This window comes from Mirounga angustirostris, unplaced genomic scaffold (genome assembly GCF_029215605.1).
Source record: "Mirounga angustirostris isolate CCGP_5_RB_7025 unplaced genomic scaffold, mMirAng1.0.hap1 SCAF_5, whole genome shotgun sequence".
Taxonomy (NCBI): Eukaryota; Metazoa; Chordata; class Mammalia; order Carnivora; family Phocidae; genus Mirounga; species Mirounga angustirostris.
In genome coordinates, this window is record NW_026991713.1 from 79,437,695 (window position 1) to 79,453,599 (window position 15,905).

A 15,905-nucleotide genomic window follows, 5' to 3' on the forward strand; every position below is an offset into this window, starting at 1 on the left:
AAAAATACTTTCTAATCAGTAAGTTTGTCCATCATAGAACCAGAGATACATTCCCAAGGAGAATCCCCAAGAAGCTGAAGTGAGAACTATGGATTGTGGAAGGGGTTAGTTAAGCTTACCAGGTCTATCTATGGTTGTGTGGGATTCTTGCTTGTACACAGAATACAGGACATGAGCAATAGTGGCTTGGAATATAGGAGAGTCAGTGTGAAGAATGAGGAGCAGATTAAATCATGCATGATTGAAACTCCCAGTGGCTTTTTCTTGCTCTCAGAATAACATTTTGCTCCTTTACCCTCGCTCGCAAGGACCTACCTCTCCAACTTCAGCTCTTGTTTTCTTTTTACTTACTACCCTGTAGCTACACTGGCCACCTTTGTCTATAGAACACAAAGAGTGTGGTTCCACTGCCTACCTAGATTTTTCTCCTCCTCATGGCTGCCTTCTTTTGATCATTCCCTTCTTTTTCATCCCAGCTCAAATATCACTTCTTTAGTGTCTACCCCATATGAAGTTGCCACCTTTCCCCATCCCTTTGTTTCATTTCACTTATTAACATATAAAAGGATCATATTTATTATCTAATTTACTGCCTTTTTTTTCACACTGGGAGGTAGGCTTCATGAGAACTCACCTATCTTGTTTACCACCGTATGTCTAGTCTCTCAAACAGCCTGGAATGTAGTAGGCTTTCAAGAAGTATTTATGGGATGAATGATCTGGTCAATAAAGTGATTGATTAATCATATTATCTTGTTTGATAGCTTTTTAGGATAAAGAGTGGTATGGAATTTTATCTTTATTTTTAAAAAGAAGATTTAACAGATTGGGACATGTACAAAAAAGAAATCGCTTCAAGTCAGCCTGGGATCTTCATGCGACTGTATAGCTCTCATGCCTCATGAACAAAATTTCAGAGAGTCATTTTCTTTCTGTAATTATGATACAGTCAGTGGTTATAACTTTTAGTGTGAGTTAGAAGAAGGGCCTCTGTTAGGCTGGTAAAATTTACCATGTCGAAAGAAATTATTATTTTAACTAGGTTTATTTTTGTTTTTCCCACTTATGCTTTCAGAGTATAAGCACCCACATTGAATATTTCTAGGTATATAATTTTCTATTATAATTTAAATTAGGCATATGCTCATATGTTTTAATTTCCTTTCTCAAAAAGCCATATTTCTTGAAGGATTATTGCTTTTCTTTTGACAATGCATTTGAGTTTTTCTGTTATGAATAAATTAATCGATGTTGCTGACTCTAATAGAACCTGTTATTTCTAAGCTGTTTGGCAGCACATTCTGACAGTCTTTCTTCTTTGCAGGAATATATTGCTAAGAATTTCTGTGTCATGCAGTCCCAGATTGGCTATGATATTTTGGCAGAAGATACCATCACAGCTTTGTTGCACAACAACAGAAAACTACTAGAGAAACATATCACAGCAAAAGAAATAGAAACATTTGTCAGTTTACTCAGGAGAAATCGTGAGCCAAGGTTTGAAGTGGTTCATGTAGTATTCTTTACTAGTGGGAATATTGTGCTTTATTTTTTGTTTTTTTTTTTGCAAAAAAGCTTTTTGCTTTATTTTTAGAATGTTTTAAAAGTTGGAATTCTTTTTCTTTAAGATTTATTTATTTAAAGGAGAGAGAGAGTGAGAAGAGTGAGAAAGAGAGAGAGAGAGAGACCGCTTGAGTGGGGGGGGGAGGGGCAGAGGGAGAGAGAGAGAGACTTCAAGCCGACTCCCTGCTGAGGATGGAGCCCGATGCAGGGTTTGATCCCATGACCCTGAGATCATGACCTGAGACGAAATCAAGAGATGGACCCTTAACTGACTGAGCCACCCAGGTGCCCCATAAAAGTTGAAATTCTTTCATATCACTAACTTTCATGGACAAAACTATATTGGGTTTGCTGTTACAATAATTATGTATCATAGAGTTATTACCTCACAGGAAATGAAAACCTTTTATAGACATATTTAAATATAAGTGACTTTCATTCTGATCATTTATGTTTTTATAGTACTTCTAGTTTTTCAAAATCTATTCATGTACATTGTCTCATTTAAGCCCTTGTACATTTCCATGAGGTAAGCTGGTTGCATATTATTATTTTGTTATCAATATATTATATTATTGTAAATTATTATCCACATTTTTAGAGATGAGAAAACAGAAGCCTAGATAGCAACTTGTCCAAGAATACCCCAATAGTAAGGAATATTACTATAATATCATAATTACTTATTACTAATATTATGGTAATATTCCTTACTATTGGGGTATCCCATCAAATTTACTTTCTATTGCACCATGCTGCTTTATCTGGGAGAAATGAATATAGAAAAGTCAAGCAGACTGACAGTTTTCTTTACTAATTAGCACAGCAAATGAATGTTAGAAGGTTGAAATGGGCCTTTGACTCAACTAGGCCATGCTCACTTTTGTTGACTGTGTGCTGTTTTCCTATTTTACGCGGTACAACATTAGCTTTCATCTGCTTTTGTTTTGTTATGTGTTCTTGGATAGTCTCATTTTAAGGCAGATAAATGATTTTCTAAACATAATAAGTCACAGTGCTATGGGAGGAATATCACCAAATAAATAGAAGCAAACTTATCTCCTTTTTTGAAACAAGGTTTGTATTAAACACAAATAATTGGATGTTTAATTTGCTTCTAATGATGCAGTAGATAAGCAACATATTAAAAAATGTTGCGTGGAGGTATTAGAAATAAATCTAAAAACTTACTTGCATTATATCCCCAAGGATATTTTTATTGTGATATTGTATGAAGTGCCTTTTCTTAGTGTTCAATTTATTTTTTTTCCTCTTGCCAGGTTTTTGGATTATTTATCAGATCTGTGTGTATCTAATACCACTGCTATACCTGTAACTCAAGAACTCATCTGTAAATTTATGTTGAGCCCAGGCAATGCAGACATTCTCATTCAAACTAAGTAAGCCCAGATAGGGGAGGAATCTTCTTCTGTTCATTATTTGTAAGCATTGTAGCTCCTGTCGTATTTGTGAGTTAGCTTCTTAATTGATTTTGTATGTATAATTTATTTCAAGGCTGGTCTCAATGCAAGTAGACAACCCCATGGAGAGCTCCATCCTTTCAGATGACATTGATGATGAAGAAGTTTGGCTCTATTGGATTGACAGCAACAAGGAACCTCATGGCAAAGCTATCAGGCACCTTGCTCAAGAAGCAAAAGAAGGCACCAAAGCTGATTTGGAAGTTCTTACCTATTATAGGTAAAGAATCATAATTGTCAATATTACTTATTCATTGAGAGAAGATTCTCTGAAACCTCTAAAAGTCAGGTATCTATGAAGAGGAAATTTAAAAAGTCATGTCAAAACTAAGGTAGCTGAAATATTTAACATTATTTAAAATATTCAAAATAAAAGTGAACATCTGTGTTTTCTACCTATACAACTTGCGATTTTCTGACTTTTTCACTAATTTGGAATTGGTGTGCAGCAGAGGGCTTTTTCCTGTTATTGATTGGTATTAGATGAGAGACATGTTGGGACCACGGTGTTGGACTTGAGGGATGGAGCTGAGCTGGGTGTGTTGATCCAGCTGCAGAGGTGGCCCAGGAGAAAGTTAGCCAGTAGGAATGTAGATAGTGCTTATGAATATGTGGTGACCTAGGGTTGGAGAGAAGCTGCTATCTATAGTTATGAAAGTTCGGTGGCGGCACTTGGCAGCAGAAGTTGCCATGGTAGTTGCTGGTGGTCAGTATGCTGGGAGCAAGAACCTAGCTGGTGTCTTTGAGTTTAAGGTATCAAAACCTCTGAAAGACGCCCTTGGGAAATGTTGGGCCCAAATGACAGGAATCTGAGAAAGGCCGAGCGTGGCTCGTGTTCCTCGTTTCTATAGGTATCCCAACAGAGCCAAGGCTAATTCTTGATCTCAGAGGCTCTTGAATCCAAGTGTAACTGATGCCATTTGGATGGGTCACATTTGGTTTGGGAACCGAGTGGATCTGAAGTTAGAGTGTAGCTAGATATTAGGGCCGGAGCTAAGTGGGAATGGGAAACCGAGAGATGGTTTTGTGTGAGCGGTTTGTTATCCATAGCCCTCAGGCTTAGTGTATTTGTAATCCTAGGAAATCAAAAATGGAGAGCCCAATGCCACTTTCCTCCAGACAACATGTTACTGGAACAAGTAAGAGAAATTGTAACTTGAACAGACATAGAGACAATTTCATGTATTTGCTGTCATTTGATTACTTCACTCACTACCAAAAAAATTCGACTCCAGTGTCACGAACACTTGGGAATTTCGGTGTTGTATAAAAGTAGATAGTAGATACTGACTGATACTGTTTAAGAACTTTATCAAGAGGGGTGCCTGGGTGGCTCAGCCGCTAAGCGTCTGCCTTCGGCTCAGGTCATATCCCAAGGTCCTGGGATCGAGCTCCGCATCGGGCTCCCTGCTCCACGGGAAGCCTGCTTCTCTCTCTGTCAAATAAATAAATAAAATCTTTAAAAAAAAAAAAAGAACTTTATCAAGAGAAGACAAATAATGTAGTATGTTTCATATTTTTAAGGTACCAGCTAAACCTCTTTGCAAGGATGTGCTTGGATCGCCAGTATCTGGCCATAAACCAGATTTCTATGCAGCTCTCGGTGGATTTGATCCTGCGGTGTGTGTCGGATGAGAGCCTGCCATTTGACCTCCGGGCGTCTTTTTGTCGCCTCATGCTCCACATGCATGTTGACCGGGATCCCCAGGAGTCTGTGGTGCCTGTTCGCTATGCCAGGCTCTGGACCGAAATTCCCACAAAGATCACAATTCATGAGTATGTTTGGAAACATTTCCTGAGCACTTTCAATTCCATAGATGAACTCAAAATCAAATGTCTTTAATTTTGAAGTGAGATATATGGAAGGGCCTTTCTGTGTTCTAACTCAAGTTGTTAGTCTTTTTTTTTTTTTTACTGCTTTTATTTTTTTATTACTTTTTTAAGTTTTTATTTTAATGACAGTTAGTTAACATGCAGTGTTATATTAGTTTCAGGTGTACAATATAGTGATTCAGCACTTCCATACATCACCCTGTGCTCATCATGACACGTGCACTCCTTCCTCACCATCAACCTATTTAACCCCCTACCCCCCAACCCAGGTTGTTAGTCTTTCAAATACAAATAAGATACTCTTTTTGGAGAGTAAAATAACAGCTCTTGATAATAGAAACGTCATTCTGGAGATCAATAAGCAGAAATTGTATTTATAATAGGAGTAACAATTTTTTAAGTGCTTAATATTATGGTAGAAACATCTTGAAGGGTTAACTAAGTTACCTAAACTTAAGAAGCTGGGAGATTAAAGTATATATATTCTCTTATTTTTGAATGATTTCAATCAATTTAACTTGCATCATATTCTTTCTTTCTAGATATGATTCTATAACAGACTCTTCCAGAAATGATATGAAGAGGAAATTTGCGCTGACAATGGAATTTGTTGAAGAATACTTGAAAGAAGTTGTAAATCAGCCATTTCCTTTTGGGGATAAAGAAAAAAACAAACTGACATTTGAGGTATTTTATAAAAACAATTCATTTGTGAAGTTATTCAGTTTTCCCTGTCAAAAATTAGATATATTGAGCGTCAAAGATTTTTTCCCCTCTAATATTTAGGATGTTTTGGTAACTGGATAGTTTAGTTGATAAAGGTATGATTCCCTCTGCCATTGATTAAAAGATAGATTTGATGCTTTAATTAGACCTGATGTCTAATATAAAATATTCTATTTATAATTACCGGTTACCTACTGTTTTCCTGGATTTTGGGGGTTTTATTTATCTGTGTAAATTTTATTGCATTTCATGAACAAAGACAATTTGCATACATTGTAATTTGTTTGGATACATTTTTTTCTCTGATCTCCATGGAAGTGAAATTTTTAGCTTCATTAAACTGAATTGGAATACCTTTGATCTTAATATCATTTGGGGGATATAGTGACAAAACTAGAGAAAAGATGCCATTACTTGACACCTGGTGTATTAGGTATCTACTGGTGTATAAGAGATTACCTCCAAACTTAGCCCAAAGGAACAAGCACTTATTATTTTACAGTATCTATGGGTCAGGAATCTGGAAATGCATGGTTAGGTGGTTCTGGCTCAGGGATTCTCATGAAGTTGTAATCAAGCTGTTGACTGGGGTTGCAGTTATTTCCAGCTAGATGACCTGCTGCTAAGCTCACTCATGCGTTTCTTGGTGGCCGTATCTCCTTGCTGGCTGTTGGCCAGAGGCTTCATCTTTTTGCCAGGTGGGGCTTTCCACAGGCTGCCTGTGTCTTTATGGCATGGTACCCAGAGCAAGCCACTAGAGAGAGAGAGAGAGAGCCCAAGATGGAGCTTGCAATCTTCTCTAACCTAATCTTGGAAGTGGAATGCTATTACTTCTGTTGTATTCTGTTTGTCACATGGACCATCCTTGGCTCAGTGTGAAAAGAGACCATACTTTGGGGACCATGCTGGAAGCTGGCTGTCATACCTAGAATGTCTTATAGTGTCCAGAAGACCACAAAGCAGCATAGGGAACAAATTATTTCTGGACAAATTCCTGTATAATAGCCATTTATTAAAGTAATTCATTAATGTAACCATTTATTAAGTGATATCCTACTGACTTAAATAAGTTAATATTTACTTAAGTAAATCATCTAATGTAAATTTCTTTAAGCACCTTGATAAACCTAAAATCTCTTTTCGGCTTCCTTGCTGGCTGTGGATCAGACACCTCATCTTGTAATCTGGGCTTTTGAGAGAGATGGCAAACTGGCCTTATTTTGATTGCTTTTTCAGACATTTTAATTCCTAGGTATTAAGAATTAGAAAGTTTAGAAATACCTTCACTAATTTGGATAATATAAAAAAATCAATGTTAATTTTAGGGGCACCTGGGTGACTCAGTCAGTGAAGCGTTCGACTTGTGATCTCAGCTCAGGTCTCGATCTCAGAGTCATGAGTTCAATCCCCCCATTGGGCTCCATGCTGGGCATGGAGCCTACTTAAAAAAAAAAAAAAATCAATGTTAATTTCAGTTTCTAATGTTTTTTGTTTCTTTCCCACTCCCCTTCCCTTTTTCTTAAGGTGGTACACTTGGCTCGGAATCTTATATACTTTGGATTTTATAGTTTCAGTGAATTGTTAAGACTAACAAGAACACTTCTGGCTATCCTAGATATTGTACAGGCCCCCATGTCATCATATTTTGAAAGGTTGAGCAAATTTCAAGATGGAGGTAAGAATTTTTTGAGAAAAATTATGATCTTTTTGAAGGTGAGATAAAAACAAATCTACAGAGAAATTGTTGTTAACATGTACCTGCTAATGTATGTGTACAAATGAAAAGTGATTCTATAATAGGACTAAGTGATAATAGGCTGGATTTATAATTTATAAACTTTCTTCTCTGTTTTTAAATTAAAAATTTGAAGGAAAAATTCATAGATCAATGAGTTCCAACTTTGGCAACTAATGTTACAGCTAATCCATTAGTGAAAGTATTATGTGTTAAAAAATAAAAACATCTTAATATTTGTGATCATCCTGGTATGTGTGATATGCTGGCTATGCTTCATAGCAGAGCACAGAAAAGTGCAAAGAATTGGAACAGTAGTGGTCATACCAGAGAAGCAGTGAATGCAAAACCAGTGTGAGAGGCAGTATAGTGAAGTGGATAAGAGAATGGGCTTTTGAGTCAGAGTGCTGTAATCAAATCCTGCCTTTACCATTTATTAACTTAGGCAAGGTACTTAACTTTTCTAAGAGTTTATTTTCTCATCTGAGATATGAAGATAATAGTAATAGTATCTTCCTCACAGCTTCCTTGTGAGAATTAAATGAATGTATACAATATATTCAAGGTACTTATAACAGTGCCAATCTCATAACTCAAAAATTTTTTTGATGGTGATTGTCTTAGGTTGGATGCCTTGTAAATAGTGAGAGGTAGAGAATTGTTTGCCGAGGGTATATTGAAGAATGTTTTCAGGATATACACCTCTAAGGAAGTGAAGAAGGTAGGATTGGGCAGATAGAGAAGCTGATCCACACTGCAATTATAACTGAGCCATCAACTGATCCTACAGGTTAGCTCTACAGCAGGGTGGCCCTTGGCAGTTGTCATAAATTAAGGCAAAGGTACTGAGTTTTGTATTCTTGTATCAGCCAACCATTGATTGATGGCTTTATCGTGGAGGGGGGAGTGTAACCTTGGGTAAGGCAGTTTCCTTTGGCCAAGGGTCATTCTTAGTGAGAGGCATCATGGGAGGTTGGCAACTATGATGCTCCACAACTAGGAGAAAATGTGCCTGAACTCTGAAGAGGGGACCTGTGTAGAGCACAAGGTGTCCACTGCAATGTCTACTGCAGGATTAAAAAAGTAAAACCAGAAATGTAATCTCAGACTTAAGGAAGAAATATCTCGTTAAGAATTATAAATGAGGAACTTCCAGGTAGCTGAAGTAATTAATTGCTGCTGCCTAAATCTCAATAATTTCTACATCTTCCAGAAATCTGTAGAGATCAATCAGACTACATTTAACCATATAAATCCCTCACCTTTAGCAGAAGTAGAAGACAGAGGACAATTCAAACTTCAGGTGTAAGTAGAAAGGTAGCATCAGTTTTCAGTAGAGCTGTCTCACGAGTTCTCACTGCAAGCCTTTGCCGACAGTTAGAAGGTTCTGGGAAAACTATGCAGAAGAGACAAGAAGGGATTGTATGCAAATCTCCCTCAGAAAGAAAGTCTACACTAAGTGTGAAAATATTGACAGAGAATCCAGGTAGATAAGAGCACTGAATAAAGAGGAAGGGGCTTAACAGTACACAGGTAGCAGCTGTGGAAAAGCAATGCTTCTATAGATGAAGTGGGTTAATGTTCATCCCTAGGGATGAGGGAGAGTCACCCTTTGGAATCTTGTTGGTGAAGGGAAAAAGAAGCAAGATGATGAAATCCTAAGTACCACAAGATAAAAGAAACAAAAAAATCAAAGGAAATGTATGTAATTCCTTTCCATTGCCATCCACCAAGAGCTAGACTTTAAAGAAATTGAACTTTGCCACTCTGACAAGGGAGTGTTCTTGAACTGAAAATTATGTGAACCAGCTCATATTGTCAACCTTGTCCAAGAAATGCATATATGAAATCAGTCCTCCTATATATGAAGCTACTCTAAGATCAAAATAGAATGGAGAATCAAAACATTTCATTTGATGGAAATTCTCCTCTGAAAACTAACCATGAAAGAAAAGAAAATTGTAACATGAGACTCTAAAGTTAATTAAATATCTTCAAACAAAAATTGGGATATGAAAACCACCTTGAATCATAGATTAAAAAACTAAGGTTAGAAGTGGACAAAAAGCCAGGAGGAGATGAAATGAAAGTTTATTGGACTCAGGAAAGAAATAGAATAAAATGGTAGACTTTATTCTTTTTAGATATACAGACTAAATTACATTATCAAAAGAATAGATTTGAAGGAAAGTATAATATGCACCATTGAAGAAAGGCAGGAAAACAATGATGAGAATGTCAGTGATATGAAGAAACAAGTAAAAAGAGTCAGAGAAAAAGTGGTTGAAATGGAAGAAAGGCAAAGAAGAGCCATCATATGAGTAATTGGAGTTCCTCTGAAGAAGAAAAATAAAACCGTGGAGCAGAACTTATATTTAAAATTACAATCCAAGAAAACATTCTGTAAATAAAAGATAGCCTAAGTTCTCCATGGTGAAATTGTCTGGAATGGTGATCTCTAAGACATAGCATGATAAAACTGTAATATGTAGTGTATATTAAGAGAGAGTTGTGGTGTGTAGGGGGAGGTGCTATGAAAGCAAGTGGAGAAAAAAATGAAAAGATATATAAGCGTTTTGTACTCTTCTTGCATCTTTTATATAAATTTAAAATTTTATAAAAATAAAAGTCTATGAACAATATCTGAATGAAAGCAAAGGAAAAGCCAAGAACAACAATGGTAAATGGCAGGGGACATGCCAGTGGTCTATCCTATTTCTGTTTTCTGAATCTCACCAGTGAGAGCCTCTTCTTAACAGTCCCAGAGGGTACACAAGAGTTGAGATGTCAATATTAAGGGTGCTTCTTGGTGTGATGCTTTTATAATCTCCAGTTTACTCTGAACCAAATCATTCTTTAAAAGTTAGAAATTGGTCTTCACTATTGGTCTATTGGTCTCAGTGCTCACAGTCTGCTTTCAGAATTTTATCCTAAGGGAAAGTCTTACTTTTCCTCTAAAAATTTGCAAATATCTTGTTTGCATTCTCTCTGTCATGTCCGTGTCTACCCTATAAGACACATTTTTTACTCTTTTAAGTTATTTATAATTCTCATATTTTCTCATGGACTCCATTCATCTCTGGATTTCTTAATCATTCTGTCAACAATTTGAGAACCATTTTTAATTTTTTCAACAAGAATTTATTGAGTTACTATTGCATGCCAGACACTGTTCTACTATTGGGAATAGAGAAGTTAAAGTCCTTAGCCACAAGGAGGACAGACAGTTAATAAATACAAAGGCAGAGTCCCTCCCTTCTCCCTACTGAGGGAGACAGATAATAAACATATGAATATACACTAAATTCAGATAATGCTATGAAGAAAAATAAAGTGGGACAATATGGAGAGTGGTAGAGTAAGTGGGGAGGAGGACAGAATAGATTGAACAACCTCTGACATTTGAGCAGAGACCTACATGTGTCAAGGAAGCCCTGAGGCAGAATAAACTTGACATGTAGGAGGAGTAGCCCGAAGGCCATTTTGGCTGAGGTAAAGTGAGAGAGGGGAGAATAATAGGAGAGAAGGTTGGAGAACCCTGGATTGTAAAGCCTTGCAGACCTGTGAATTTGAATTTTGTTCTGAGTTTGATGCTCAACTTTTGGAAGGGTGTGAGAAGGGATTGATACGATATAATTTTGGCTGCTGAGTAGAGAATGGAGAATACTGATGTGGGCATAGTGATAGGAAGACCATAGTTAGGAGGCTTTTGGGGAATCAGGTGATGGTGATGAACTAGGAGAGTAGTGGTAAAGTAGGGGCAAAGTGGATGAATTGGGAATTTTACAGTCTTAACTGATAGGACGTGAATGTGGAATGAGAATGAGGAGAGTAAGAGATTATTCCCAGGTTTGAATTAACATTTGGGTAAATGTGGTACTATCATCAAGGTAGGAAGGACTGGTGGATGAGGGGGTTGGAGGGAAAATCAGGATTTCTGTTTGGGCACATTAGGTTTAAATACCTATTGGGCATCCAAGTGGAGATGTTATGTCGACAGCTGGATAGATGAATGAAACTTCAGGGTAATGTCAGGGTAGAAATTATAAATGTGAGAATTAGTGTATAGAAGACATTCAAAATATCAAACTGAATAAGATCACTTAGGGAGTACTTGTTGATTGGGGAGAAATGAGGTCTAAAGATTGAATCCTGGGACCCTCCAACATTGAGCCATGAGATGAGAGGAAGTGTCAGCACGAGAGACTGGGACAGAGCAGCTAGTGAGTAAAGAAGAACCCCAGGACAATGGGATATCTTGGAAGCCAAGCAAAAAGTAACGCTAGTAATTTTAATTATTTGTTGGCATATATAAATATACTTTCTACGTAGCTAATATTCATTGAGTACTTTATGTGCTAAGTGGTTTTACGTGGATTACCTCCCATGTAGTGTGATTTGTGCTTAACAATGACACACTGTATTTTACTCCATTATTAAGATATGAAACACCACACTTTTACTCCAGTATTAAAATAGATTCATAATAGTTTTTATGAGCCAATTATAATTCTCTAAGAAACTTTATGACGTATCGATGGAAAATATCTATATATGTACTGAATGAACCGAGACTCAGAGGTTTCTTCCTTTTGAGACTGGTATGTCGAATAGAACAGTGTCTCTTGATTTGGGGAAATAGATTTTCCTAATTGGTGGAAAGGAGTTTACGGATTTTGGCTAGATTTTTGGAATCTGAAAGAATGTGCCTATCCCCTTATGAATAAATACCCAAGAATTCTGTTATCCTAGTTTTTGGTGTATTGAAATTAATTTGAATTTAAGGACATAATTTCAAGATCCCTTCCTTGATAGGGGCGCCTGGGTGGTTCAGTTGGTTAAGCGACTGCCTTCGGCTCAGGTCATGATCCTGGAGTCCCTGGATCGAGTCCCGCATCAGGCTCCCTGCTCGGCAAGGAGTCTGCTTCTCCCTCTGACCCTCCCCACTCTCATGTGCTCTCTCTCAAATAAATAAATAAAATCTTTAAAAAAAAAAAAGATCCCTTCCTTGATATCTGCAAATCAGGGAGTAAATTATATTTTTATACATTCCTATGATTGGGTACATAATATAAACTGTGAGAAAACATAGTTTGTTGTTAAGCATGATTTGATAACAATTGTAATTGAATTACAGATACCTCTGAGAAATGTTGTTATGCTGGGCTTTCTTCCTTCCGCTCACCTCTAGAAATCCTTCCCGAGGAATCATTTTTGCTTATACTAATGTTCAACATTTATTTAATGTTAACTTGTGTTAATTATTAACTTTTTAGAAAGTTTTATTTTAATGTGCAAATATAGAAAAGTATATTCAGGGAGGTTAATTAACTTGCCCAAGACGCACTAGTTAGTTAGCAGCATTGCTAAGAGCTAAAGCATAAGAAATTAGTCTTCCTATCATTTGTACCACTTGATTATTTATTAGTCCAATAAGCTAATATATATTTTTTCTCTATCTAGCCTTCAAATTTATTGAGGAATGATGATGACATAAAGCTGGATTTATCATATCTGTATTTGTCACAAAATCTAGAGATAAAATCAGTTTTATAGGATACGAAGCTTGGGTGTATCATGTTGCTAGCAATATTGAACAATATAACGTAAACTTAATGCTCTTCAACCAATGACTGCTGTCGTTTGCCATCCCTGTTTGGGGCCTGTTGAGGTGCCTTAGTTATCCACAGCTTCTGGAAAGCCACAATGATGTTGAGGTCTATGGCAAGTGCTACTCAAGTGGTGTATCAGTCAAAGACCAAGCAGGAAACAACACACTCTACTTTAGCTTCATATACAAAGGTGTGGGAAAACCACAGAGACAGTGCAGTACATACCATGAGGTAGTCCAATGAGCTAATATTTTAGAAAAATTGTAACTGAGGTTCGAATTTTGGTCATAAATTTTTTAAAAAAAGTGTACGGGTTCAGTCTCTTAAATATGGATATTTTTTAAGCTAAGTAAACAAAATAGAGAGCTTAAAATAAAAGGAAATGGGGGCAAAGCAATGTCGTGTGCCTGTAGATGTGATGCACCGAAAAGGACATAACATCACCTAGGAATTATCCTTGACAAAAATTCAGAATTTCCCGCTAATTGTGAAGAATCTTGAGACAAGTACAAATTGTGGGAAATTTTATGGAATAACTGGCTTGAACTTTTCCAAATGTCCATGTCATGAAAGATAAAGGCTAAAAAACTGTTCCAAATTAAAGGAGATTAAAGAGACATGACAACTGGATACGATATGTGATTTTGGATCAGGGAGAGTATCATCTACAGAAGATATTATTGGCCCAATTGGTGAAATTTGAATATGGATTGTATATTCGATTGTGCTAGTAGATCAGATTTCTTGAATTTTATAATTGTACTGTGGTTATGTAAGAGGATGTCCTTGTTTTTACCGAATACAAGGTGAAGAATTGAGAGTTAAAAGGTCAGGATGTGTGAAGCTAACTCTTAAATAGTACAGGAAAGATATATATTTATGTATGTAGAGAGAGAGAGAGAGAGAGGATGCAAATACAGCCAAATTTGTGAATCTCATAAAACTGGGCAGAAGGTATTATAGTGGTTCTTTGTATTATTCTTGCAACTCTTCCCATAAATTTGAAAGTGTTTCAAAACAAAAAGTTAACGACTTAATAATTAGACAAGTGGGAAAATGATTTATTATATATAAGATGACACTTCAAACTGAAAGCATTATCTTCTGTCCTAGGAGGTGTGTTATTATAGCTGAGTTCTATTAGACTATAAATTCCTAACAAAGGTTCTATTAGACTCTCTAAATTCTTAACAAAAGAAGCAAGAGAGAACACATTTCTGGAATCTCTAAAGGTGGAGACAGGCTTTTCAGGCCTGGGAAAAATTCCTGTGGTACAGGATGAGACAGAGGTTGATGCCAGAGAGGAAATCCCAGATTACAGAAAGTACCTGGGGGGAAAAAGAACTGTTATTTGAAAGGACAACTCATGGGAGCTGTAGCAATGTGGCCACATTGCAATACCCAGTGTATCATCATCTTGGCTCTTTTATATTTAAGTGATCTGGATTATATTTTCCTATTTTAATGAAACCTTATTCAATTGGAAGTCATTTGCAAAGCACGATTTTTTAAAAATAGGAAGTAAATTTGTAAGCATTGTTGCTAGATGAACCAATTCCTTTAAGTAAGTGATAATAATCTTTCTTTCTCATACCGTGTCTGGAAAATTTTGTGCAATCGAACCAGGTCTTTTTTTATCCTTGTGATCTACATACCACTTACTAATTCTGCTCCAGCACAGTTGGGGTTGGACATTCAGAGAAATGTGTTTGGTAGCTGTTTGGCAGGTCAGACCCATGGGAGCAGAAGAAGAGGAATGTCCAGAAGGAAAGGGCTTAGAGTTCCTGGAGTTCCATTTTGTGCAGGCCTCAGTGGTGCTTGCCTTAAGGAGGGTGTGCACCTACAACATTCATTTGTGTTTCTGGGAAATCCTGTAGGTTTAGATGTCAGTGATTAGTGTTTGAGTTTCTGGGGATGTCTGCCTTGGAAAGTGGCGATTCCAGACGTTTTCCTCTTCTGGGTCCTTGGGAACAGTGCAGCCCACTCTGTGTCCCGGTGAGCTGTCCTCATTCTAGAGTTGGCTGGGGGTCTGAATCTAGCCGCCAGGCTGTGACTGCTCACCATCACTGTGGCTTTAGGTGGCATGCTTGGCAGAAATTGCTAGGCTGAGAAGCAGCTTTTCATTTTTGTGCCTTCGAGGTGGTCCGTTCGGAAAATGATGCAGGCATACTCACATGGAGACGCTGGGAGCTGGCACCGCCCTGTCCTGTGCTATCGTGAAATAGAAGGGCCTGACCTTCGGAACCACCCATCCGATACCTTTCGTTGGCTATGTACTCACTTACGAAAAGAAATACTGTTTTCGAACAAATGTATTCACTCCCAGCAGGCTATGCTGTTGAGTCAATTTGCTTTGCCTAATACCTATCATTTGCTCTCAGTGATTTAGAACGCACAGGCCCCATTCAGTGTAATTGATCTTTTGGGTAGAAGGATTATGTCAAGCAGGGCTCTTCTTTGTCAGGTATAGAAGTGAAAAGCCAATGCATATGCTGGCTGGTAAGTCAGATATTTTCTTTTTTTAAAAAAATTTTTATTTAAATTCAATTTAATTAATGTATAGTGTATTAGTTTCAGAGGTAGAATTTAGAGATTCATCAGTTGCATATAACACCCAGTGCTCATTCCATCAAGTGTCCTCTTAATGCCCATCACCCAGTTACCCCATCCCCCAACCCCCTCCCCTCCAGCAACCCTCAGTTTGTTTCCTAGAGTTGAGTCTCTCATGGTTTGTCTCCCTCTCTGATTTCATCTTATTTTATTTTTCCCTCCCTTCCCCTATGTTCATCAGTTTTGTTTCTTAAATTCCATATATGAATGAAATCATATGATATTTATCTTTCTTTGGCTGTAAAGTCAGATATTTTCAATACACTTTTGAAAGTACATTCTATTTTAAAAAATTATACTTTTCTTCCTCTTTATGCCTGCTGAAGGATATACAATCCAAGGATT

The 15,905-nt window shown here is 37.1% G+C and overlaps 1 protein-coding gene across 6 annotated transcripts in view; it reads left to right on the plus strand.

Moving 5' to 3' along the window:
• The window catches only part of ITPR2 (inositol 1,4,5-trisphosphate receptor type 2), a 496,243-nt gene that overhangs the window by 159,724 nt on the left and 320,614 nt on the right, over positions 1-15,905 (plus strand). For all 6 annotated transcript variants that reach the window (XR_010411569.1, XR_010411571.1, XR_010411570.1 and 3 more), the window contains 6 exons: positions 1,325-1,497; positions 2,844-2,963; positions 3,079-3,264; positions 4,569-4,820; positions 5,420-5,564; positions 7,128-7,278. Coding sequence is in view for 3 of the 6 variants with exons in the window: in XM_064591479.1 (XP_064447549.1) it covers positions 1,325-1,497; positions 2,844-2,963; positions 3,079-3,264; positions 4,569-4,820; positions 5,420-5,564; positions 7,128-7,278 (1,027 nt within the window). In the remaining 3 variants the exon portion in view is untranslated. The remainder of the gene's footprint in view (positions 1-1,324; positions 1,498-2,843; positions 2,964-3,078; positions 3,265-4,568; positions 4,821-5,419; positions 5,565-7,127; positions 7,279-15,905) is intronic.